The 27,517-nt window shown below is 42.3% G+C and overlaps 1 protein-coding gene across 2 annotated transcripts in view; it reads left to right on the top strand.

Moving 5' to 3' along the window:
* The window catches only part of pnpla8 (patatin-like phospholipase domain containing 8), a 64,149-nt gene extending 42,915 nt beyond the window's left edge, over nucleotides 1–21,234 (top strand). For both annotated transcript variants that reach the window (XM_078416968.1, XM_078416969.1), the window contains exons 6-10: nucleotides 910–1,081; nucleotides 1,256–1,313; nucleotides 6,906–7,100; nucleotides 14,778–14,973; nucleotides 20,141–21,234. In XM_078416968.1, coding sequence (XP_078273094.1) covers nucleotides 910–1,081; nucleotides 1,256–1,313; nucleotides 6,906–7,100; nucleotides 14,778–14,973; nucleotides 20,141–20,415 — 896 coding nt within the window. In that variant the 3' untranslated portion in view covers nucleotides 20,416–21,234. The remainder of the gene's footprint in view (nucleotides 1–909; nucleotides 1,082–1,255; nucleotides 1,314–6,905; nucleotides 7,101–14,777; nucleotides 14,974–20,140) is intronic.
* Nucleotides 21,235–27,517: the final 6,283 nt, after the last annotated feature.

Raw genomic sequence — 27,517 nt, 5'->3', positions numbered from 1 at the left:
CAGGTTAATTCCCAGGATGGCGGGACTGACATATGATGAAAGAATGGGGCGACTGGGCTTGTATTCGCTGGAATTTAGAAGGATGAGAGGGGATCTTATAGAAACATATAAAATTCTTAGAGGATTGGACAGGGGAGATGCAGGAAAAATGTTCCCGATGTTGGGGAAGTCCAGAACCAGGAGTCACAGTTTAGGAATAAGGGGTAGGCCATTTTGGACTGAGATGAGGAAAAACCTTTTCACCCGGAGAGTTGTAAATCTGTGCAATTCTCTGCCACAGAAGGCAGTGGAGGCCAATTCACTGGATTGGCCAATTATTGAGAGAGTTAGATTTAGCTCTCAGGGCTAAGGGAATCAAGGGATATGGGGAAAAAGCTAGAACAGGGTATTGATTTTGGATGATCAGCCATGATCATATTGAATGGTGGTGCTGTCTCGAAGGGCCGAATGGCCTACTCCTGCACCTATTTTCTATGTTTCTCTGTTTTATTTTCTCTGATGCGTACTTTCCTGCAGAGTTGTTTGGGAGAGCTAATCACCATCGTAGGAGGCTGCAAGTTGTCAGCAAGCTCACAAGTATATTTAGCACAGATAATATGCAACTGAGATTCGCTGGACTAGTTTCTGGGTGCGCTACATATTATACACATATGCATATACTATGTATATATACATAGCTACATATTACTTGGGCACACGAGTGTGCACGAGCACACCGGTGCGTACATGAGCACACACACGAGTATATTTTGCATCTATAATGTGTATTATGCATATATATGTATATGCACACTTACCTTGTACAGGTCAATTTGTTTTCCAGATTTAACTTTTATTAGGCCAAAATCTGTGATTGAGCTATTGGATACATGTGGTTTAATGAAGCTGATTTGTGATTTTCATTTGCAGGTGCCATACTAGCATTCATGTTGGGATTTTTCCAGATTCCATTGGACGATTGTGAGGAAATGTACCGAAAATTAGGGACCGATGTATTTAAACAGAACGTAATAGTGGGAACTATGAAAATGGGCTGGAGCCATGCGTTTTATGAGAGTGAGCCGTGGGAAAAAATACTGAAGTAAGTTTGGATATTCTAGGATTTTCTTTGAATAATTCTCCACTGTCACTCAGCTCAGCCCTCAACGTCTATCCCTGAATGTCAGTGACACAGGTTGTAGAGTTTTTTTGGAATTGACATTTATATCGCTGTTCAGGTGTTTCTTACTGTGACTAATGATGTTCTCAATTATAGGGAAAGAATGGGTGAAGATTTTTTAATTCAAACGGCAAGAAATCCTAAAAGCCCCAAGGTGAGTAGTTCTGTGTTTTAAATCATATGTGCCTGGTTTGCTATCAAATTGCTGCATTCATACATTTGCATAATCTTGTAATCATGGGAAAAGTTACATGTAGCCATTTAGCCTTGAATCACGTCACATTTAACAAAATTATAACCCTCTTTCATAATCTTACAAATGGTGGTGAATCTCTGGAATTGTCTACAGCAATGGGGTATCAAAGGAAAACGCAGATACATCTTGTGATGATCGTGGAATTGAGAGCTGTGGGGAAATGGCAAAGAAGAGGATCAGCCATGATCATGTCGAATGACAGTCCAGGCTACAGAGGTCAAGTTGCCTCTTCCTGCTCTTGTTTTATTATTCTTCTCACCTCAGCAATATTGATTTTAGTAAATTCACGTACACATGGCATTTTAATTAAAAACATGATTAATCGTGTAGCAGAAATATTGTTAGAAACATGGCTGTAATAATTTAAATTTGCTCACAACCCAGATATTGCAAGTAAATGAATGTAGTGAGAGAACGTGGTAGGTATGCAGATTCTCAAAATCGTTGGCATATAAAATTGAGCCGTAATTTATATCGAAAGTACATACTCCTAAATAGACTATGCAGTTTAGTGTGTTGATTTTTTGTTTTGCTGCTTAAGATCTTCAGATAAAATTTCTAATTGGTGCAAAAAGATTAAGACAACTACATGATAGTCTGCGTTGAATAATACAAGAAAACACCAATTTTAGGTGGCTGAATTTGCAGAAAAAGGAGCTGAAAGAGATTTGAGGATTAGAATTTGAAGATTAGTGTTTCAGTTTTGATCTCATGAAGCTTGCTTTGTGTATGAACATTGAAATTTAATCTTTATGCATCTGACTTTTATAAATAAAGATGCTGCTAACATTTTACTTGATCAAAGTGTTTTATTCATTATGGGCTGTAAACGACCCCACCAAGTTGCATGCCGTTTTTACTACGTGGACTGCCTTTTTGACAGGCTATTTTCCCTCTGGGATATTTTGTCTGGTACTATTTCCCTTGAGTGGTATTGTCCAATCAAACTGAGACATCATTTGGTGGGACATAAGGTCGGAAGGAAATCCATGTGTTCACAATAAATTGTAAAATTAGGACAGACACGTGTAGTGATTAATTCTTTAACTTCTGCTTAATATTACTAAATACAATCTGAAGCGAGTCGTCACAAGGAACAGTTTACGGGTATGTTTCTCCCTAAAAGTAAGAAGCATATCCCACGTCGAAACAAAGAACTGCAGATGCTGCAAAAAAGATTATTGCTGCTAAATGAGCAGAGGGTTCAAGAGGGGGTGAGGTTGAAGTGCCTGAGGGAATTAAAGAAGGGTGTTGACCCAAAACGTTGTCTATCTATGTTCTCCAGGGTTGCTGCCTGCTCTGCTGAGTTACTCCAGCACTTTGTGTCCTTTTAAACGTGTCCCATGATCAGATTCTCTGACACTATGTTCCCCATGTTCTAGTAATTAGTTTTATTGAATCATGAAGATGAGTTATGTCAGGATCCTCTAAAGGAAATTTGTTTTCATGAAACAATTATTTTGATATTAATAAGTGCTACATATGACAAACACTCTTGACTCTTTCTTGACTCTTGACTCAAATGTTTAAACTGAAAGACAACTGTGTACGGTTAGTATTGTTGCTTCTGGCACCTTAGGGTAATTGCTTAACACAAATTGATTGAATTGTAAGGAATTCTTTTCCCAAGACAAGGGCAGTACATTAGCTTAGTAAATATCTAACTGGACTGCACAGATACAGAACATGACTGGGGCTCTCGGTACTTGATAATTTGACTTGTTCCATGCAGGGAGACCATATAATTAGTTTCCATGAACTACAGAGAGAAAACTAATGTATTGAAGTCAAAATGTTTACATTAGTTATGGGCCACTGAGTGGAGGAGAAAGGAAGATAATTTAGTATCATCAGCTTTCTGGAGAGCCTTATCTGTTAATAATTAGGACAATTTGCTGTGCTAATCTTTATGCTGAACAAAGTAAAGACCAAATTGATTTTCCATTTGGAGGGAAATAATTTGTTTGGTCTCCTAACATCAATACAGAGTTGTGTTCACAAATCCAACTGCAGATTCTCCAAGGTTCTCCAAAGCAGAAAATTGTATGGATAAAATATGACGTTTTCACATGTGATGCAGATTGTGTGCGGGAAGATATAACGTGGCACATTGCATCAAATAAAACAAATTTTCAGATATATTTTGAATAAAGCAAAATAATGATCAATTCCTTATTGTAAAATATGCTGAATGAAAGAGGTTTATTAATAATATATCTCGGGCATATCTTTTATGTGTTTTGACCTTGAATTTGAGGGATGCCAGTGTAACTGTTTTCAGCAGGCTCTCTATATTCCCTCAAGCCATTGTCTGGAATTTTGCTGCTAATTTTGAACGCTGCCCAGGAAAATCGAGCAAAATGTGAGAGGCGGCTCCCATTATCTGGCTTGGTTGCTGTTAGGGCTTAGTTCAAGGGAATTCCTGTTGTTCTGCAACAGTAATTAATCAATGATGGTGCAAGGAACATTTCACTTCCCAACTGACTTACCCACCAGTCCTGGTAGGCACTTTCTGCTCCATCTGCAGTAAATTGCCAATAATGGCAATCTCAGAATTGATAGAAGTTTGATCCCAAGAGTGTCCGACAAAAAATAAGTTAAAAGTTTATTGCTTGTGGCCTATTAGTAGTGTAATGGAATTCTCTGCCACAGAAGGCATTGGAGGCCAATTCTCTGGATGCTTTCAAGAGGGAGCTAGATAGAACGCTTAAAGATAGTGGAGTCTGGGGGTATTATAAAAGGACTGGACAAGCTAGATGCAGGAAAAATGTTCTCAATGTTGGGTCGAGTCCAGAATCAGGGGCCACAGTCTTAGAATAAAGGGGAGGTGAGAAGGGGAGGTTAGAAACTGAGGTGAGAAGAAACTTTTTCACCCAGAGAGTTGTGAATTTGAGGAATTCTCTGCCACAGGGGGCAGTGGAGGCCAAATCACTGGATGGAATTAAGGGAGAGTTGGATAGAGCTCTAGGGGCTAGTGAAATCAAGGGATATGAGGAGAAGGCAGGCACGGGTTATTGATTGTGGACAATCAGCCATGATCACAATGAATGGCGGGTGCTGGCTCGAAGGGCCGAATGCCCTCCTCCTGCACCTATTTTCTATGTTTCTATGTCTGTTGTCTATTGGATTGTGTAGTAAAATCCCTTGCTATATATTCAAACCAAGGACCACCCATGAATCTGTCTTCCACCACGATCCACACAACTGGGCTTTTCAGAACAGTTCTGTCACACAGCCATTCACTCAAAAGAGTGCCAGCTGCTGATACCTGTGCTATGCTTTACAGATGGCTTTTGGTCCCACAGAGCAGAGGAAACTTCCACTGATTTCCTCATTCTCAGGTTGGTAAAACTACCCACAGATCCTGAACAGACTAATCCTATTTAAATACTGTAAACCCGTTGTACTCAGAGGATGAATCTGCTAATGGGCGAAAGATAAGAAAAGCTTGAAAATCAAACCAAAAATCTGCAAATGCTGTAAATCTAAAATTAGGAACAGCAAATGCTAGAAATACTCTGAAGGTCAGGCCACATCTGTGGGAAAAGAAACAGAGTTAGCATTTCAGGCCAAAGCCACTGTCAGAAGTGGAAAAAAGAAAACATTTAATTTTAGTTTAGGGGTATAGTGTATAGTTTAGGGAAACAGGCCCTTCGGCCCACCGAATCTGCTCCAACCAACGTACACCAACAGTATCCTACACTCTAGGGACAATTTACAGAAACCAATTAACCTACAACCCTGCAAGTCTTTGGAATATGGGAGGAAACCAGAGCTCCTGGAGGAAACTCACGCGGTTACGGGGAGAAAGTACAAACTCCGTACAGACAGTACCTGTAGTCAGGATTAAACCTGGGTCTCTGGTGCTGTAAGGCAGCATCTCTACCATTGCGCCACTGTGTTGCCCAAAATAAGTTTGTTAATCTGTATGGAGGGCTTGTTATTTAATTTAATTGAGTTGGGTTACACATTTTTAAGTGTGACTGTGTGCTCAGTCCTTTAAGTTTAAACGAAAACTAATTTAGCTAATCTGAAGCAATTAATGGGAGCTGGCGAGCCTGTGGACAAGGCCTTACCGGCTGACAAAGCTGTTCTCTCAGTGTAGCCAGCCACTTATCATATCATATATCTACAGCCGGAAACAGGCCTTTTCGGCCCTCCAAGTCCGTGCCGCCCAGCGATCCCCGTACATTAACACTATCCTACACCCACTAGGGACAATTTTTACATTTACCCAGCCAATTAACCTACATAACCTGTACGTCTTTGGAGTGTGGGAGGAAACCGAAGATCTCGGAGAAAACCCACGCAGGTCACGGAGTGAACGTACAAACTCCTTACAGTGCAGCACCCGTAGTCAGGATCGAACCTGTGTCTCCGGCGCTGCATTCGCTGTAAAGCAGCAACTCTACCGTCTGCGCTACCGTGTTAGGTGAGCTCCTGCCTGCTCTGACTGGAGACGGGTCCCTCATTGAGAGACTGCAGGCAGCTGGCAGATAGTGGGAGATCTGCCTCAGTATTTCGGGATGACCCGTCACCTCCTATTTTTCTCATGTTATTGGTCGTTCTATTTTCAGTATTTGTATCCAAGAGTTTACTGATATTAAACTTGAAGTTGGGCTAACCCTAAAAATGTATAATGAAATCCCTATTTAAAACAAAACTAACCTAATGTGCACATTCTACACCAAACCAGCAAAGTGCTAGAGTAATTTGACAGGTTATGCAGTATCTTTGGAGAATGGGGATAGGTGATATTTCAGATCGTAATCCTTCTTTAGACCCGATCCATGTTCTCCAGAGATGCTGCCTGACCCGTTAACCCACTCCAGCACTTTGCCTCCTTTGTTTTGTAAAGCAGCACCTGCAGTTCATTCATATGTTATAGGAGCAGAATTAGGCCATTCGGCCCATCAAGTCTACTCCAGCATTCAATCATGGCTGATCTACTCTTCCCTCTCAATCCCATTCTCCTGCTTTCTCCCCATAACCCTTGACACCCATACTAATCAACAATCTGTCAATCTCCGCCTTAAAAATATCCATTGACGGCATCCATGTTCTCCAGAGATGCTGCCTGACCCGCTAACCCACTCCAGCATTTTGCCTCCTTTGTTTTGTAAAGCAGCACCTGCAGTTCATTCATATGTTATAGGAGCAGAATTAGGCCATTCGGCCCATCAAGTCTACTCCAGCATTCAATCATGGCTGATCTACTCTTCCCTCAATCCCATTCTCCTGCTTTCTCCCCATATCCCTTGACACCCATACTAATCGACAATCTGTCAATCTCCGCCTTAAAAATATCCATTGACGGCATCCACTGCTGTCTGTGGCAATGAATTTCGCAGATTAACCACGCTCTTGAATTCCTTGTATATGCATTTCATCTGTAGATTATTTCATTGTGTACGCGATACGTGGCTGAATTATAGAAATGGCTGAATGCTTCATTTAACTTTTATTCATTAATGAAACTTTACTTCACAGGTAGCTGCTGTGAGTACGATAGTGAACAAAGGGATACCACTGAAAGCATTTGTCTTCAGGAACTACAATTACCTACCTGGTATAAGATCGCACTATATGGGAGGATGTAAATTTAAACTCTGGCAGGCCATCCGAGCATCTTCAGCTGCACCCGGCTATTTTCAGGAATATGCTATTGGCAACGACCTTCATCAGGTAAGGCTAACAACTATGTACCAAAGTCTTGAATTTTTCAATATTAGCCAATTTTTTATTTTGAAACTGGAGGAAAAAAACCCTGAGGTTATTCCATTTTCTTCTTCTCCAGTGAAACTCTGTGCCAGCAATAAATGTCATTTGTGCAGAATTTATGTTTTCATTCATTTTGATTTAACAATAGCACATGTGGTTGTCAAAATGCACGCATAGATGGTTGACCAATTTGACTTTTGTTGTGGAACGCATTGGTATGTGGTGAGCTAGTTGAAAGTCCCGATGGAAATGAAGATAAAGATGTTTATGATTATTTTAAGGTTTTCCTGAAGGAATACCTAATCCTGATAGTCTGTAATGGTTGTTATTCCTGATTATTGGCTCATTGTGCTTTATACTGAAAGTTGCTGCAATCCTTAAAAGGAAGATCTTTGAATAACTAATTACACGTGATTTTTTTAGACAGTCATAAAACCAAAAAATTCCTTGAACTGAACCAAAATAAAACCCGAAAATTTCAACTCAGAAATATGCAATATCCATTAAACATGATTCTTAATTTTTTTAATGATAATAAATGACAAATTTACGTTGATCAACAGGTTCCCCGGCAGTTTACAGCAAATGGGTTGCTTTTGAGATTCAATAATTGGTGCCATGTAGGTACGCAGGCATAGATTTACACACTGCAGGATCTTACTATTAGCAGAGGTGATCCATTTAATGGTATTTAATTTAAGCATAAATATTTGGTGGAATGAGTCCCTGTTTTATATAGAGTGCCATGGGATCAATCAAAATTGAGCTAATTAGGAGTCTGCAGTATCATCGTTTTGCTGTAATTTAATTAAGAAAATATTAGCTAATGTATTCAAGCAGAGGCTCAAGAGGGTTTTGATTGAAAGGGCCGTGATGCTGCACGTTAGAAGGATGGGATTGATTGAGCCACGTGACTGGTTTCTGTTTTAAATGTTATCTATTTGCATTGCATCTTCAAAAGTATTCCTTGATTTTGTATATCACAATGGGCCCCTTATCTCCCCATGATGCATAAGTAAATGCGAGAGCTTCTGGTCACTGTGACGTCCTTTTCCTCAAAGTTGCTTACTTTCCTCCCTCGTGCTACTGAAAATTCTGTTTAACCTGGGTTTCGCCTCATTCATATATAATAGGAAGTTTATAACACCGGTCCAATATTTTGGTCCAATCTGCCTGTGCTGGTTGAAAGGGAGGAGCCAGATGCATTCTAATACTGGATTTGTACCCCTGCAGTTCATAGTTATTCAACTATACATACATTTATTTTTTTACTTTTTTGAGTATATTTTGCCTCAGCCGCCTTTTCGAGAAGTGAACTCCCGGCCCTTACTATCCTGCAAGAAAATAATTTTCCTCGACAACAAAGCAAAGGGAATTCTAACCATGTTTGTCGTTTCAGCCATAACCTCATGCAGATGTTTCTATGCCAACTGAAGTACATTACTGATGTTCCTTCTCTCCAGGGATGCTGCCTGTCCTGCTGAGTTACTCCAGCTTTTTGTGTCTATCTCCAGCTTTTTGTGTCTATATACAAAGAATGCAGTTATTTTAATACACAGCACATTTGAAAATGTAACTGGATCTATTCTCATATTGTGTTTTTGAATGCAAATTCCCTTAAAAAAATGCAGTCATGTTTTCATTTAATTAGCCAGCCTGGTGCCATCTAATTTGAAAACAAAATATAAAATAATTTTGTTTTTGTTTGGCATGATAGCGTCTTAAAAAATAAGTTCATGTTTTCGAAAGGATAGATGAAAGCACATCTTGTCTCCGTTACATATGTCTCCAGGTTACTTCTATTTAATGCTGTTTCTTGGATTATTTTGTTATTCTTCTGATAGTTTGGATTTAAAATGCCCTTCAATACGAAGCCTGATTAATACTGCAGTATAAAGAGATTTAACAATTGGGAATGCATGACAGACAGGTCATAAAACACTCTTTTCTTTGGTGATCTTGCAAATTCATCATCCACTGTAAATTAGTTGTTTGTAGCCGGTCAGGAGAGATTTTTATTTCTGCATTTGGAGAAAGAAAGAGGTGTGAGAATATAAATTCTGTTCCATTTTTTTTTCCAATATTAGTCCCGTATGTATAGGCTATGTTTTAAATTGAGTTCATAATACAAGCGTAAACAGTAGTTTCCATTCCTCACTGTTTTTTAGGGGGTAATTTATCACAAGTCACTTTTTTTTCATTGATATATGTCAGTTCATTCATTCTCAACTTTTATAGATTGAATGCATGGTGTCAGAGCTCAGATTTTTTTTTGAGCCATTAATCATCGCGTGTTACAGTTCATTTGCTATATCAATGGGCACTTTATAATCCAGATAGCATTTGAAATAGGTCCTGCAGACAATTTTAAGCATGTTTCATGCTCTCCCTTTGTACCTTACTTCTTTTTAGCTGCTAGTTAACTGGCATGTAAACTATATACACATGGATAGAATAGGTTTAGAGGAATATCCCGATTACTGGTGCTGTCTGTACCAATGTTTACACGTTCTCCCTCTGACCACGTGGGTTTTATCCGGGTGCTCCGATTTCCTCCCACACTCCAAAGGCATACAGGTTTGTCGGTTAATTGGCTTTGATGAGAATGGTAAATTGTCCCTAGTGTGTAGGATTGTATTGGTGTTGCTGGTCGGTGTAGACTCAGTGAGCCGAAGGGCCTGTTTCCTCACTGTATCTCTAAAATCTAATGTACGATTTAAAGTCACATGATCAGAACATTAGGTGAACAAATCTTCCAAAAATGTGTCTAATTCACAACCACTTTCCACAAGAATGTCATGCACAAATGACTTGATATCAACTTCAACTCATTTCTCAGCACTGAAAGCATTTTAATCAGCATGTGGCAAGAGGGGTGGACTAGGGAGATACAACAAGATGCAAGTGCTCTCATCAATGTTCTGCTCTTCCCTCCACGCCAGCAATTTGGCTGGGGACAGGCAGCAAGGGCGCAGCTAACATATTTCTAAGTGGGCACGGTCATATTGTTGTAACATTGACAATGTCTACACCGACACTCTCGCAGTAGGGGAAAAACAACCTTTCTGGTTGTTTAGGGCTTGACCCAACAGCTCAGTGTTCTCCCTAAAAGGAGTGCTAGAGGTCTCAAGATTGTCCAGGCGTGCAGTCTTCCTTCAAGCCTGCAAAATGGAAACACCACTAGTATAAATGCGCCCCACTTTCCCATTCTTCCTTTCTCCCTTTCTTCCTTTCTCCCTTTTTTGCTTCCCCTTGCTCCTTTGCTTGCTTCCCCTTGCTCTCCAGCTTTCCATTTCTCTCTTGCTTCCCATCACAGTCCTCCTCTCTGTCTGGAATTGCCTTGGTTTTTCAGGAGGAAGGAGGCGTGATGCGGGTGGGCCAATCCAATAACAGCTAATTGGATTATTAGATCCAAGATGTTGGATGCTCCAGAGATGCTGCCTGACCACTGAGTTTGAGCATTTGTGTCTATCTTCGATGTAAACCAACATCTGCAGTTCCTTCCAACAGCTAATTGGACACAGTTGTGGCCTCGGCTCAGTCAAGAGCACTATCCAGGGTGCCAGTGTTTAGCAGCGGCCAGGCACTGCTCATGGTGTTTGTCGTTAGCTTCTGGCTTGTGCCGGTGACGAAGATCGGAGTGGCACACTGGCAAGGAGGTGTTATCACAATGGTTGTGTTTGACATAAAGCTTCTCTGGACTTGCACTTCACTTTTCTGAGCAAACCATAGCGACTGAATAATAAGTAACATAAAAACCTTTAAAAGATCAGCAACTGACAGTCTCTTTCAGTGTTTGCTGAAGCCTCCAGTGTAAAAGTTGCTTTTAATTGAGATTCATGATCATTGTGGTTTATGGGGATCATTTCAAGAAGGAAATGAGAAAGCAAGATCGCTGATACTGTGTACGCAATGTGTTTATTGAGTTTGAAACAAGGCTAACACAAGAATATTAGTTTTTAAATATCTATGCTTCATATTTGATAAGGAAATATAAAGTATGTTTCTTGTTGACAGAAGTTTAGATAATTTAGTTGTCTGCCTGAGATTATGGAGCAACAGTTGAATAGTATATTTTCCTCCTCACCATAAACTGAATTTTCTAGACACTGATTCGATATCTCTCTTTGGTTGCTGAGGATAAATCAAACCATGGCAGTTTTGAAGTCCTGGATGATCTGACTGCAATATCCACTCCATCAACAAGGTTCTGCAACATTGTCAATTTTTTGGTCCCAAATCAGCTCTTGTTCACACTGGTTCTATTTTGCCTAGAGTGGAAGTGTCAAAAATTAAGGTTTAGCTTTAAGGTCAGAGGGGGAAAGTTTAAAGGAGATGTGGGCGTCAATTTTTGTTTTACACATGCAGGCCTGTGGATGCCCTGAGCTGCCAGGGTTGGTAATGAAAGCAGATATGATGGTGCCATTTACGAGCCTTTTATATAGCCACATGCATATGCAAAGAAGGGAGGAGATTAGTTTAACTGGAGATGATCTATACACCTGTCAACATGAAGCATCATGTTCAGCACAGACATTTAGGTCTAAAGGACATGTTCCCGTGCTATGTACTGTCCTGGCTCATCTTCCACCTCTCCACCTTTCATTGAGCTCACTGAAAAGAGACATATTAGGTCTTAATGGAATTAGATAGGTAGATATAAGGAAGCTGTTCTCAGTCGTGGAAGGTTTGTAAATCATGGAACAAGTTTACATTTTAAGGCAAGGGACCCAAGGAAGATATCGGGAATGAACCCATTCTCCAAACGTTGGCTATGACCAATGAATCCTTGCTGTATGGATGATGGCTATAAAATGATTCTGTACTTTTTTAATTAGAATTTTCAAACCACGTGACAGAATAAATTTCAGAGCTCTGACGAAAATGTGAGCTCATGCGGCAGATGGGATTCCTTTGCCATCAGCTGGCTTTGAATCAAAGGGCTGAATGGCTATTTTCTATCCCCCAACAATTACATTTTCTGATATGGTTGCCCATATTGTGACACATTCATACAGCATGGAAACAGGCCCTTCGGCCCAATTTGCCCAGGCCGACAAGATTCTCCATCTACACTAGTCCCTGCTGCCCGCGTTTGACCCTTATCCCTTTCCTATTCATGCACCTGTCCAAATGTCTTTTAAATGTTGTTATAGTAACTGCTTAACTGCGTCCTCTGGCAGCACGTTCCATATACCCACCATCTGTGTGAAAAAGAGGATGTTACTCTGTGTTACACAAAAAGCTGGAGTAACTCAGGGGGTCAGACAGCATCGCTGGAGAAAAGGAATAGGGGACGTTTCGGGTTGAGACCCTTCTTCAGACTGAGAGTTAGGGGAAAGGGAAACGAGAGATATAGAACAAATGAATGGAAGATGTGCAAAAAAGTGACGATGATAAAGGAAACAGGCCATTGTTAGCTGTGGCCTAGGTGAAAATTAGTTACAGACAATGAGACTCAAGACGGCTTTGAAGCTAGTACAACGACTTGGGCGGGGGAGGGACGGGGAGAGATGGGATGCAGGGGTTACTTGAAGTTAGAGAAACCATTATTCATACCACTAGGTTGTAAACTGCCCAAGCAAAATATGAGGTGCTGTTCCTCCATTTGGCTTCAATCTGACAATGGATGAGGCACAGAACAGAAAGCTAAGTTTGGGAATGGGAAGGGGAATTAAAGTGTTTGGCAACTGGGAGATCAGGTAGGCCCAGGTGGACTGAGTGACGGTGTTCAGCGAAATGATCGACTAGTCTGCATTTGGTCTTGCCGATGTATAAGAGTCCACTCCTTGAACAATGGATACAGTAGACGAGGCTGGAGGATGTGCAAGTGAACTTCTGCGCAACCTGAAAGGACTGTCGGGGTCCCTGGACAGAGTCAAGGGAGGAGGTATAGGGACAGGTGTTGCATCTTTTGCGGTTGCTGGGGAATGTACCTGGGGAAGGGGTGGTTTTGGTGGGAAGGGATGAGTTTACCATGGAGTTGCTGAGGGAACGGTCTCTGCGGAAGGTGAAAAGAGGTGGAGATTCAAGAGAGAGCTAGATAGAGCTCTTAAGGATAGTGGAGTCAGGGGGTATGGGGAGAAAGCAGGAACGGGGTACTGATTGAGAATGATCAGCCATGATCACATTGAATGGGTGTGCTGGCTCGAAGGGCCGAATGGCCTACTCCTGCACCTATTGTCTATTGTCTATTGTCTATTGAAAAAGTTGACCCTGAAGTTCCTATTAAATCTTTCCTCTTTCACCATAAATCTATGTCCTTTGGTTCCTGATTCACCCACTCTCGGTAAAAGATTGTGCATCTACCCTCCTATCTATTCCCCTCATGATATGTAAGTTCACCCATATCCTTATGCGCTCCAAGGAATAAAGTGCTAGCCTGCCCAGCCTCTCCCTGTAGCTCAGGCCCTCAAGTCCTGGCAATATTTTTGTACAACTTCTCTGCATCCTTTCCAGCTTAACATCTTTCCTATAGCAGGGTGACCAAAACCGAACACAACTCCAAATGTGGCCTTACCACGCCTGGTACAACTGTAACGTATCCTAACTTCTATACTTAATACCCTGACTGATGAAGGCCAATGTGCCAAAAGCCTTCTTGACCACCCGATCTTCCTGTGATGCCACTTTCAGAGAAGCTATGTGCCTGCACTCCTAGATCCTTCTGCTCAACAGCACCTCCCAGAGCCCTGCCATTCACTGTGAAGGTCCTGCCCTGATTTTACTTCTCAAAATGTAACACCTTGCACTTATCTGCACCTAACACCATTAATCATTTTGCCAAGATGGCTGAAGCATGGTTAATGGTCTCAGACCGCTGAGGGTTCTCCTTGTTTTCATATTCTCCAGAGGCATCTACCTCGCTATCTCTGTGACCTCCTCTGACGTAATCTGTGATCGCTAATCTTCAAGAATTCTTGTCTCTAGGATTAATTTACAAGATTACAAGATCTACATAAATTTAAGTAATTGTATTTTCCACACATCTTGGCCGGATAAAACTAAAAACATAATCATTCTGGTTTTGATATAGCACCCTGAAGAATGTTTTGAAATAGTATGTCATCGATCTATAAGATACCAGATGTTATTTATAATCCAAGATTGACATTCACCACCTTAATATTTGATTTATCGGGGCTTCTATTTTAATGCTTCAATCACAATGGTGCTCTGGACTTCAATAGACTTTAGATAATGCTTATCTATTTTGAGTTGGATAAACAAAGAGATCAGAAATACTTTTAATCCTAGTTTGCAGCTGGCCTTTCATTTGCTGAGAATGAATTTTATAAAAAATCAGTTCAGATTTTTGGTAAATATTATTAATTGGTAAAGGCAGCATGAAAACACTATTTCAAATCACAAATGCCAAATTTCAATTCCATCATACTGATGATAAAGGCGAGGTTTTCCTGTGGTTGAAGAGATGAGAAGGGCCCATGTTTCCACCTTTGGTGAAGATTCAATGACTCACAAGGAGAGAGAGGGCGAGGACAATTTAGACCTCGAACTCCACAACCTACCTATGCCACGCGAGAGCCTTAACATTTTGTAACTTCAAGAAAAAGCCAGTGTGGTATGTTAAATGTATTGTCATAATAACTAAATAATCTTTGTTTTTTCCCTCTCCATTAGGATGGTGGCTTGCTCATCAACAATCCTTGTGCTCTGGCCATACACGAGTGCAAACGCATTTGGCCAAACACACCCTTTCAGTGTGTGATCTCACTTGGAACGGGACGCTTTGAAACATTGGGGAAACACAATGTGACTTACACAAGTCTCAAAACCAAACTGACTAACGTAATAAGCAGTGCCACTGATACAGAAGGTTAGTGACTAAAACGTTGATTTCTGACGGTAATTAAAAATAACTTCAATAGCATCAAATAACTTCAATACCAGATTTACCCTGTGAAAGATCCACCCAACTTTGAAACAGTTTAAAATGGAAAAACAAGTATTTTGGTGATCATTTTGACAATAATGCAAAGTGGTGAGTTGTTAAAAGATGGGATGATTATTGAAAAGCTGTATGTATCTGTGCCCATCTATTGTTAAAAATGGGATGATTATTGAAAAGCTGTATGTATCTGTACCTGTGTAAAATGTACGATACCTTTAGTGGAATACTTCCTGAATATAGATCTCACTTGACTCTTACTGCACAAGATTCAGGGAGAAATCTTATCACACTGGTGGCAAAGGCTAGGATATTAGTGACAAACATGGACTCAATGAGAATAAAAGTGTGCAGTTATCTTCTTATACTATCCATCACTGCCTTCTTTTGTTGAATTATTCCAGAGTCAGATTAATAATAGAGTAATACAACCTCCTTAAACATTTGTACACTTTTAGTGCCATTTGTATTTCCTAAAACCGTCTTGAGATTCTCGCAGGTCACACTGCCGCACTCAAACCTTAAAGTTATTGTCCTCATTAGGCCAGAGGTTGCATACACTCACATATGAATATCAAGATATTCTAATTTAAGATTGATCTACCAGCAAGCCATCTCTGCTAAACAAACTGTAATTTCTGAACCTTCAGTTCCAAAGAAAAAGCACCAAACAAGCCAGCTGAAATTTGATCTCAAACAGCCATAAGATAAATAACCTTCAAAGACCAGTTTCTTGGTGTAATTAATTGGATACCCTAGCCATAAAAGCAATATCCACCTTCACTTTCCTTCCACATTGTTTCTGAATACTGGAAACTACCTTTTATTCAATCCCACTATTATTTAAATGTTTTCAAAAAATAATGGTGTTTCTTCACCAATCCTATAATATTTAATGCAGCATAACAGCTAGTGGAGATCTCTTTGAGATGTGTTGCGATTAACTGGCTGACATGTATTTTTGTTATCTCTGGAACTTAATTGTAGACCCATTGAGACACATTCACAGATTATCATCATATCATATCATATATATACAGCCGGAAACAGGCCTTTTCGGCCCACCAAGTCCGTGCCGCCCAATGATCCCCGTACATTAACACTATCCTACACCCACTAGGGACAATTTTTACATTTACCCAGCCAATTAACCTACATACCTGTACGTCTTTGGAGTGTGGGAGGAAACCGAAGATCTCGGAGAAAACCCACGCAGGTCACGGGGAGAACGTACAAACTCCTTACAGTGCAGCACCCGTAGTCAGGATCGAACCTGAGTCTCCGGAGCTGCATTCGCTGTAAAGCAGCAACTCTACCGCTGCGCTACCGTGCCGCCCAGATTATCAGATATTTTCTTTTTTTTTTCAATTTTCATAGGGTTTAAATATAATACACTATTCTTAAAAGTCCACAATGCACAAGAAACAGAATGAATAAGACAAAATAATGAAACTCAGTTGTGATAACTTGACTGCTTAAAGTGCAAGAATGTCAATTGCTTGCAGGCATTAATAAAATGCAAGAGAAGTATGACAAATTGCTGCTCATTTCTACCTTGAACTTCATTATTACAAAAGATTCAATTTTTCATTAGGGTTCTTTTATTGTTTTTTTTAATAATATCATCCTTCAGCATCCACGTAATCTTCTTGTGCAATTCAGTTAAAAGCATGCCTTGTAATACTTCATCAGTGGATTCGATCCAAAATGACTTTAATATGTGCACATTACTGATAAGAATATTTTTCCATTTGAACGGTTTTATTGGCATTTAAGAATTATTTCCACAGCATTGCAGTACTGAGGAATATAATTTATAATTTAATTTGCCGTTCATTTTGAATTAAGATACCTCATATTCAAGATCTGATTATTCAGCTCGCAGCAAGTCTAATCCATTAACATCAGCTACCCAATGAATGAGTGTGCATTTATCTGATCACACAATGCATATCCAGAATTGCACCCTGAGTTTTGTTACAAGACAAGTCAGAAAATACTTATAGATCACCAACGGTGATGAAACAAACTACAGAGCGGAGGTGCAGAACCTGGCGGACTAGTGCTCTGATAACAACCTGTCCCTAAATACCTCCAAGACCAAGGAGCTGATCATCAACTTCCGTAGGTCACAGAACAGGAATAGTTCATGAATAGAAATAGGAATAGGAATAGGAATAGAACAGTTCATGAATAGGAATAGAAACAGGAACAGTTCATGAATAGTTTGGTATCTGGAGCTTACAGGTTGGATACCAGTGACTGTCTCCATTTATCATTTACATGTAACTTGCCCTAATACCCTGAAGGTATTGCTGTGGATGGACACATTTAGATAATTATAGCTGGCGGTATACTGCTGGGATTACTCATTCATGCAGTTGTAACTGTTTGTCGATTTTCGAAGCAGACAGACACTTTTTTATTGTGTATCTGTAATAAAAGCAATATAATAGTCTTGTATAATGCAAGCCACTCACCTCCTGTAGTGGATGCCTGCTAAGATATTTCCAAGCACTGGTATTGCAAGTTAATGCATGCTGCCAATTGCTTTGTCTCCCCCTCCCTGTCCCCTTATCCAGTAACAGATATTGCAGTAGGTAGGGGTGTAGCAAGCTAACAATAAACAGCATTTATTGAGGGCGTGCAGCGTAGGTTTACTAGGTTAATTCCCGGAATGGCGAGACTATCATATGTTGAAAGACTGGAGCGACTAGGCTTGTATACACTGGAATTTAGAAGGATGAGAGGAGATCTTATCGAAACGTATAAGATTATTAAGGGGTTGGACACGTTAGAGGCAGGAAACATGTTCCCAATGTTGGGGGAGTCCAGAACAAGGGGCCACAGTTTAAGAATAAGGGGCAGGCCATTTAGAATTGAGATGAGGAAAAACTTTTTCAGTCAAAGAGTTGTGAATCTGTGGAATTCTCTGCCTCAGAAGACAGTGGAGGCCAATTCTCTGAATGCATTCAAGAGAGAGCTTGATAGAGCTCTTAAGGATAGCGGAGTCAGGGGGTATGGGGAGAAGGCAGGAACGGGGTACTGATTGAGAATAATCAGCCATGATCACATTGAATGGCGGTGCTGGCTCGAAGGGCCGAATGGCCTCCTCCTGCACCTATTGTCTATTGTCTATTGGCATAAGAAGGTAGTTTTCAACAGTTTGGTGCTGAATCCGTGACAATTTACTTGGATGGAGATGCACTGGAGAGATATTTTCTAATGATACTAAGACAGTGGGTAACAAGGACAGAAAATCCAAAAAGAGATGTAGATAGGTTGTGAGTGGGCAAGAAGTTGGTAAATGCAATATAATATGAGGTCATCTGCTTTGCAAGAAAGAACGAAAAAGCAAATCAATATTTAAACATAACAAGGCTTCAAAATACTGTGCTGCAAAGGCATTCTAGGGACGCTGGTACATGAAACAAGAAAATTGCATGCAAGTAATAAGGCTAATGGAATGTTGATCTTAATTGCAGAATGTATATAGTGTAAATGTAGAGAAGTTTTGAGGCAACTTTGCAGGGTGCTGGTGAGACTGCATCTGAATTACTGTGCACTGCTTTGCATTCCATTTTTAAGGAGGGTTGTGTTTGCATTGTGGCTGAAATAACCTGGTAACCCCGATGTTTCAGAGGACAGAGGTTTAAGGTGAAGGGGAAAAGATTTAATAGGAATCTGAGGGGTAACTTTTTCACACAAAGGATGGTGGGTGTATGGAACCAGCTGAGGCAGGGACTATCCCAACATTTAAGAAACAGTTGGACAGGTACATGGATAGGACAGGTTTGGAGGGATATGGACCAAACGCAGGCAGGTGGGACCAGTGTAGCTGGGACATGTTGGCTGGTGTGGACAGGTTGGGGCGAAGGGCCTGTTTCCACACTGTATCACTCTATGACTATGACACTTAACAGTCTTTGTTCAGTATGGAGAAAGGCTGAGCATGGTCAGACTCTATTTCTTGGGAGAGAGTCCTCAACCACAGACATGAAGGCCACATGCAATCTGACTACCAACAACTGTCAGAATTCTAAAAAAAATAGTTGAACTTGAAAATCTATCTCGTCAAATGCCAATGCTAAACTTGCTCCATGTCAGAGGTGGTGGTAACACAGTAGGTTAAATGTATGGACTTCCCCTTTGCTGCTTCAGCTCACTATTGGAGCAACTTTTCTTTCTGCAAGATGGAGTGAAGGGTTCTGACAATAGCAATGGTTTTTAATGCCATTACCCAGATTAGGGTTGGATGTAGAATCATAAAAAGACACGAATAAGGGTTTTATCAGAGGAGCTGAGATGGAGCATAGGACAGTGTTAACAGAGACCTTATGATAGAGTGGATAAATTGTAGTCAAAAATCCATCAAACAGGTGTTCAAAATTGCCATTGATCTGGAGGTAGAATAATAAATCCACAAATCAAAATACTGTGCAGCATTGTACAGAGGTCTCCTTTTTGTGGTCATGAGGGCAATTGTACAGGATGATGCACTGATACGTAACGCTGCATTTAGACACTGGTGTGTAACAACTTCTGGGTTTAACATGTGTAGGAAGGAACTGCAGATGCTGGTTTAAACCATAGACACAAAAATCTAGAGTAACACAGCGGATCAGGCAGCATCTCTGGACAAAAGGAATACGTGACTTTTTGGGTCGAGACCCTTCAGACTGAAAGTCAAAAGGTCAACGAACAGACTGAAGAAGGTCTTGACCTGAAATGGCATCTATTCCTTTCCTCCAGAGATGCTGCCTGACCCGCTGAGTTACTCCAGCATTTTGTGTCCCATCTCTGGGTTTAAGATGTTGGGTTAATGTTCGGAATGACCATTGTGACAATGTAACCCATATGCAAAATATTCTTTAATCTGTAGAAATTAAACATCATTTCGCTCATCAAGTTTATAATTAGTTCTGTGGACACCGAGATGGACTGATACTCTGGTTTTAAACACATTGCATTAGTTTCTGGGCATTACTTTGTGCAATGTGCACACCTAGCTTTGATTCTGCATGTGCCGTCTGATTCAGTTTTGTTTTTGCCTTTCTTAGTCTCTCTGTAATATCCTTTCTAACATTTATTTCAGAAGTTCACACCATGCTTGATGCTCTTCTGCCTCCTGACACCTATTTCCGTTTCAATCCTTTCTTGAGTGAGGATGTCGTTTTGGATGAAAACCGTAAAGAAAAGCTGAATCAGCTCCAAATGGATGGAACTCAGTACCTTGAACGGAACAAACCTAAGCTCATGAAGGCTGCTAAAATACTTTGTCAGGAGAAGGACTTGCTTCAGAAAGTATCTGACTGGTTTAAATTAAAAGCAGATATGTACGAAGGTCTTCCTCTGACTTCCAAGTTGTAATTTAAAATTCTCATTTCTAAATTCCAGTTAGCAGTCACATCAATGTGATTTCATCGTACTGAAATTCAATCCATGCTTAAAAGCTTAAAAACAATCAGGAATTTGAGCTAATACTGAATTAGCTCTGTTTTGTAAGTATCAGTGCTGCTTATCCTGTAGATTATTCATCAAGTTTCATTCTCATCATGCTTGTAAAATGTGCTTCGTATGAGTGCAACTGCTGCTCCTGTGATGCTCAGCTTATTTTGTGAATATAGTGAATCTATTTTGCTTTGGTTGAGTTCATTTGTTTTGGTGCCATAACTATATAGATGTGGAAATATTAAACATTGTTTAAGCTGTAACACAATCATGCTGTTTGAAAGTATAATATTTTAATCTACCCTGAAGAAATATTCTACCACACTACAACATTTTCAGCCCCTGCCCAGGATAGTTTGAAAACTGTATAAAACATCAGCACTTTGAGCATAGTTTAAATTCATAGGTTATAGAGGCAGAATTAGGCCAGTCAGCCCATCAAGTCTATTCATTTCAATCATGGCTGGTCCGTCTTTTCCTCTCAACCCCATTCTCCTGCCTTCTCCTCATAACCCCCAACACCCATACTTTTAGGTAAATGGGTAGGTTCCTTTAAAGTTGCCTGTGGAGATTTTTTCTTTGTGCTAACTTTAGGCTCTGCTTTTGCACGTATTTTGGTGTTGACAGGTGAGTACCATTCAGCAAAGATTTCAGTTACCCTGTTTACTGAAATAATTGTAAGATATTGTAACGTCCATTTTCTCATGCATATGAATAAACGTTCTAGTTTAAAATTAACCCAATGTTTACGTACATTCTTGGTTGGCGGTGGGATTTTACCAATGTTTTTGTTCTCCCCTTCGGGTTAATTCTTTTGTCGTTGCTCCATATCTTCAGTTATGTAACCCACATTTACATTTTTGCATTCTGTTAGCCTCTGCAACTATTCGTTTAATAAAGGGATCACAATCCCATTTGTCATAAAGAAGCGTCCCGACCTGAAACGTCACTCATTTAGAAACATAGGAAATAGGTGCCAGCACCACCATTCAATATGACCAGGGCTGATCATCCAAAATCAGTACCCCGTTCCTGCTTTCTCCCCATATCCCTTGATTCCGTTAGCCCTAAGAAATATATCTAACTCTCTCTTAAAAGCATCCGGTGAATTGGCCTCCACTGTCTTCTGTGGCAGAGAATTCCACAGATTCACACGTCTCCAGCCTGATCCGCTAAGTTACTCCAGCATTTTGTGTCTATCACAATCTCATTGTCCACTTTGCCCACTTCTGACTGGCTCAGTTGCAAAATAATTCAGAATGAGAATGTTGTTTTATTTTTGGCTTTCTTAAGCTGGAAAGTGAGGAGTGGATGGGTTAAGCTCTTGAATGCAGATCGGAATACTCGACACAGAGGTACAATCGGAACCGAAATCATTCCAGGTCTGGCCAACTCATTGCTCTTCACTAACAATTGAAAATGTCCAATGCAGTTGTCTTCATAAATTTAAATGTGATATGCATATTTTTGTTAAACCAGTGTAGTTTCTGCAGCCTTTACTTGAATATGGTCTGTTTCTCTACGCCTTTGATGGTAATCCACATGGCTTTGCCTCTCAGTGAACATGTTTTTGCCTTCAATGCACCTTGTTTCATCACATATAAAGCCATTCCAAGTGTGATTATGAATCGGGTCTGAATGAGTGGTGCTATATGCAATGTAGTGCCAGAGGAGGTAGTTGAGGCAGATACTGTAACAGACACTTGGACAGGATAAATAAATAGGAAAGGTTTAGAGGGATATCGGCCAAAAGTGGGCAAATGGGATTAGCTTAGATGGGTCATCTTGGTCAGCATGTATGTTTAGTTTAATTTATTGTCATGTGTGCCAAGGTACAGTGAAAAACTTTTTGTTGCGTGTTATGCAGTCAGCAGAAAGATGATACATAATTACGATTGAGCCATCCACAGTGCACAAGTGCACTTCACGGTTCATCCATGGTTTCCGACTGGGGAGCTCTTGGATTGTCTTCTTCGGCCCGCACTCCTTTATGCACTTGCTGATGGAGTCAGTCACGGCAGTGGAGTGCTCACTCATTCAGGTTGGCTGCAGAATCTCTGAATATGGACCAGTCCACTGACTCAAAGCAGTTGTGTAGGATGTCATCAGGGTCCGCCGACCAGCATTGAATACTCTCTGTGCCAGATCCCCCTGCTTCAGTTTTTGTTTGTAGACAGGAAGTAGAAACACAGTTAGATGTTCAGATTTCCGTAAATGTGGCCGAGAAACAGAGCAGTGGGCGTTTTTGTTACCGATGTGTAGCAGTGGTCGAGGGTGTTCTGGCCCCTGGTAAGACAAGGGGCATGCTGTCAGTACTTTGGCGAGTATGCCCATGAGGTTGGCTTGATTGAACTCTCCAGCTACAGTGACCAGGGCTTCAGGGTTATTGATAGTGGAGTACAGTTCATTCTGAGCCAGCTTGACGTTGGCATGGGGAGGAATGTAGATGGCTGTCAGGAGTTGGGCATCTGGGCCTGTTTCCGTGCTGTATGACTCTCTGACTCTAATTGCAATGCCTAAATCTCACCCTCTGATACCCGGACATAGCAGAGCACTCGGAGTATGCTCTCCCAGGAATGAGAGCATAAATGGCATCCATCCTAAAGTAGGTAATTGGAGCATATCTAATATCAAGAGAGATGCATTACCGCTTGCTGCTGAGAGAGAATTGGGCATGATCCTCGGCCTCCCCGATGGTGCTGCTGCTGTGACTGCAGCCTGGGTGCCCAGAACCTGATGTGAACCCTCCTCCTTTGCTCCCCCACCATTGCTGGTGCGTTGCAGCAGTGTGTCCACACAGCTCCGCGTGGAGAGGCAGCCTGTAGGGACAGTTGTTGGGGGGAAAAATAGGGCAAGCCACCTTCTCTGGGGCATTGCTGTGGACCTGCATCAGGTATTCCCAGATCCTGCGTCCTCTCGTCAACTGTCGGACGATGGAAGTCGAGCTTCTCGCCCGAGGGAAATCTTTGGGCTGAAGAGGAGGAGGTGGCAGCTTCCAGCACATCCAGCAGGAGAGACCATTGGATCTGGGCGGTCTGTAAACGTGTGGACCAGGTTCTGCCAGACCCCAGCAACCCTGGGGTACAACCTATCTGTGAGTGACTCGGAACTCCTGGACCTGCGTGACACAGGCAGCCTCACAACATCGATCCATGGATGATTCTTTGCCGCGGGGGCCTTAGTGGGTGAGAGGAATTTGTGACAGGTTCCTGGCACAGCAGCACACAATCCTGAGGAGGTATATTTTAAAATGCGGAGTTTAGTTTGGAATTTAGAGATTCAGCGAGTCCACGCCGACCATCGATCACCCCTACATGAGTTCTACGTTATCCCACATTCGCATCCTACACACTAGGGGCAATTAACAGAAGCCAATTCACCTACAAGCCTGCACATATTTGGAATGGGGAAGGATACTCTGCACACAGAGAAAGCCCACACGGTCACAGGGAGAAAGTTCAAAGTCAGCCCAGACAGCACCTGTAATCTGGAACCAACCCGGGACTCTGGTGCAGTGAGGCAGCAGTTCTACCGCTGCGTACTATATCAGATGGCAGGCTCTTCAACCTCACCCGCATCAGAGCCAAGGCAAAAGTACGTGAAGCTCTCATCAGAGACATGCTGTTCGCCGATGACGCAGCAGTTGTGTCCCAAACCCAGCAGGAACTACAGTCACTGATGGACCGCTTCTATCAGGCTTGCAAGGACTTCGGGATGACCATCAGCCTGAAGAAGACGAATGTCCTGGGACAGGATACAGAGGCACCGCCAGTCATCACCATCGACGACTACGAACTCGATGCCGTCCATCAGTTCACGTACCTCGGCTCCACCATCACCGACAACCTCTCCTTGGACACAGAGATTGACAAGAGGATCGGGAAATTTTATTCACAAAATGCTGGAGTAACTCAGCAGGTCAGGCAGCATCTCGGGAGAGAAGGAATGGGTATCACAGAGGGGGAGCAGCGAGAGAGCATGTTGCTAAACTCTCGTCGAAGAGATATCACAGAGGGGGAGCAGCGAGAGAGCATGTTGCTAAACTCTCGTCGAAGAGATATCACAGAGGGGGAGCAGCGAGAGAGCATGTTGCTAAACTCTCGTCGAAGAGATATCACAGAGGGGGAGCAGCGAGAGAGCATGTTGCTAAACTCTCGTCGAAGAGAATCACAGAGGGGGAGCAGGAATCAGAAAGAGGATCGGGAAGGCAGCTACAACTCTCGCTCGCCTCACAACTCGAGTTTGGACCAACCCAAAGCTGACAGTGAAGACAAAGATAGCAGTCTACAATGCCTGTGTCAACAGCACGCTGCTGTATGGCAGTGAGGCATGGACTACATATGCCAGACTGGAGAGAAGACTCAACACCTTCCACCTTAGAAGCATTCGCCGTATCCTGGGTATATCCTGGCAAGACAGAGTGTCCAACGGCGAGATTCTGTCTGGCGCTGGCCTTCCCAGTATGTACACTCTATTCAGGCAGCGCAGGTGCGGTGGCTGGGCCATGTCCGCCACATGGAGGATGGCCGTATTCCAAAAAACATCCTCTATGGAGAGCTGACATCTGGGAGGAGAACCATCGGCCGCCCCCAGCTACGTTACAAGGACGTCTGCAAGAGTGATTTGAAGGCGCTCGACATCGATGTGTAGTCCTGGGAGAGACTTGCAGCTGACCGTACGAGGTGGAGAGGTACCCTGAACCAACATCTCAAAATGGGGGAAGAGAAACTGGTGAACGCAGCGGCAGAAAAGTGGGCACGCAGAAAGGAGCGCAGCAACTTCAACAGACCAGAGACCACACACAAATGTGACCTTTGCGACAGAGACTGTCACTCCTGCATTGGTCTCTTCAGCCACAAGCGACGCTGCTCTAGCCGAGGTGTGGAACAAGCAGCCAACTAGGCTACATCACCCATGGTCAGCCATGACTAAGGGGGCCTATATACCGCTGCAGAGGGTTATATATCCGCGAGCGTTTACCTTGGAGGGTCAAGTGCACTGTAATGAATCAGTGCTCTGCAAGATACCAGAGTATATACCTGCTGACTATAGATGATGCTGAGAGTGCATCGAGTCTGTGCTGAAAGCAATGTGATGGGCTGTCACATTCTTCATCCCACACGCCTGGGTTTGAAAGTGATAATTATTCCCATCAGGTTACTGATCCAAGCTCTGTAAACCTTCATCTAAAAATTCCAACTATATTACATTTTAATAATAATAATAATAATAATGCATTACATTTATATAGCGCTTTTCTAAACACTCAAAGACGCTTTACAGGGTTTACTAAAACATAGAAAAGAAAATAAATAGATAAATAAGTAAACGAACAGAAAAGGAAAAATAAGGCGAGGTGACGGTCAGTGGTTGAAGGCAGTGCTGAACAGGTGAGACTTCAGTGATGTTTTGAATGTGGTGAGTGAGGAGGAGTCTCTGATGGTCTGAGGTAGTGAGTTCCAGAGTGTGGGAGCAGCGATGGAGAAAGCCCTGTCCCCCCAGGATCTGAGTTTGGTCCGGATGGGGGGGGGACAGGAGGTTAGCAGCAGCAGAGCGGAGGGTACGGGTGGGAGTGTGTCTGTGGAGGAGGTCAGTCAGGTAGGATGGGGCCAGGTTATGGAGGGCTTTGTAGGTCATGAGGAGGATATTGTACTGGATTCTCTGGGGGATGGGGAGCCAGTGGAGCTTGTAAAGGACGGGGTGATATGGTCACAGATCGGGGAGTGGGTGAGTAGACGGGCAGCAGAGTTCTGGATGTATTGGAGTTTATTGATGATTTTTGAGGGTGAACCATAGAGGAGGCTGTTGCAGTAGTCCAGATGGGAGGTGATGAAGGCGTGGATGAGAGTTTCTGCAGCTGTGGAGGAGAGGGACGGACGGAGACGGGCGATGTTTTTGAGGTGGAAGAAGGCTGTCTTGGTGATGTGTTTGTCGAAGGTGAGGTTTTGATCAAAGATGATTCCAAGATTCCGGATGTGAGGGGAGGTGGGTACTGGGAAACCATCAATATTGAGGGTGAAGTTGTGGGTGGATTTGGTGAGGGTTTTTGGTCCAATTATGATGATTTCAGATTTGTCGCAGTTGAGTTTGAGGAAATTGAATTGAAGCCAAGATTTTATTTCAGTGATGCAGTTTGTCAGGGTAGAGTGTGTGGTGGTGGAGATTGACTTGGTGGAGATGAGGAGCTGGATATCATCGGCGAAGCAGTGGAACTTGAGACCATGACGGCGGATTAATTGACCAAGGGGGAACAGGTACAGGATGAAGAGGAGGGGGCTGAGAACTGAACCTTGGGGGACACCTTGGGGGAGGGGAGCGGTGGGGGATTTGCAGTTATTAATGGAGATGAACAGGTGCCTGTCGGAGAGGTATGATTTGATCCAGGATAGGGCTGTGCCGGTGATGTTAAAGGTGGTTTCAAGTCGGGTGAGGAGGATGGAGTGATTTATGGTGTCAAAGGTGGCGCTGAGGTCGAGTAGGATGAGAATGTTGAGGTTGCCAGCGTCAGAGGAGAGGAAAAGGTCGTTGGTGATTTTGAGGAGTGCAGTTTCAGTACTGTGGTTGGAGCGGAATCCGGATTGGAATGTTTCATACAGGTTATTGGTAGAGAGGTGATGTTTGAGTTGAGAAGCTACAGCGCGTTCCAAAACTTTGGACAGAAAGGGTAGGTTGGAGATTGGTCTGAAGTTGTTTGGGGTGTCAGGGTTGAGTCCAGGTTTTTTCAGAATAGGGGTGACAGCAGCAATTTTGAGGGATGGCGGGACGATGCCAGTGGACAGGGAGGAGTTTATTGTTGCAGTGATAAGTGGAGAGAGAGCAGGAAGGCAGGCCTTGACAAAGCTGGAGGGGATGGGGTCCAGAGTGCAGGTGGCAGTTTTCATTCCTGTGAAGAGGTCAGAGAGGTCGGTGGTGGAGACTGGGGAGAACTGAGACAGGGGTTGACAGGATAAGGGGGAGCAGGTGGTTTGAGGGGGAGCAGGTGCGTTGGTGGTTAAGGTGCTGTAGATGTTGTCTATTTTGC

The sequence above is a fragment of the Rhinoraja longicauda genome, chromosome 20 (genome assembly GCF_053455715.1).
Source record: "Rhinoraja longicauda isolate Sanriku21f chromosome 20, sRhiLon1.1, whole genome shotgun sequence".
Lineage (NCBI taxonomy): Eukaryota > Metazoa > Chordata > Chondrichthyes > Rajiformes > Arhynchobatidae > Rhinoraja > Rhinoraja longicauda.
This window is presented reverse-complemented; position numbering and strand designations above follow the sequence as displayed.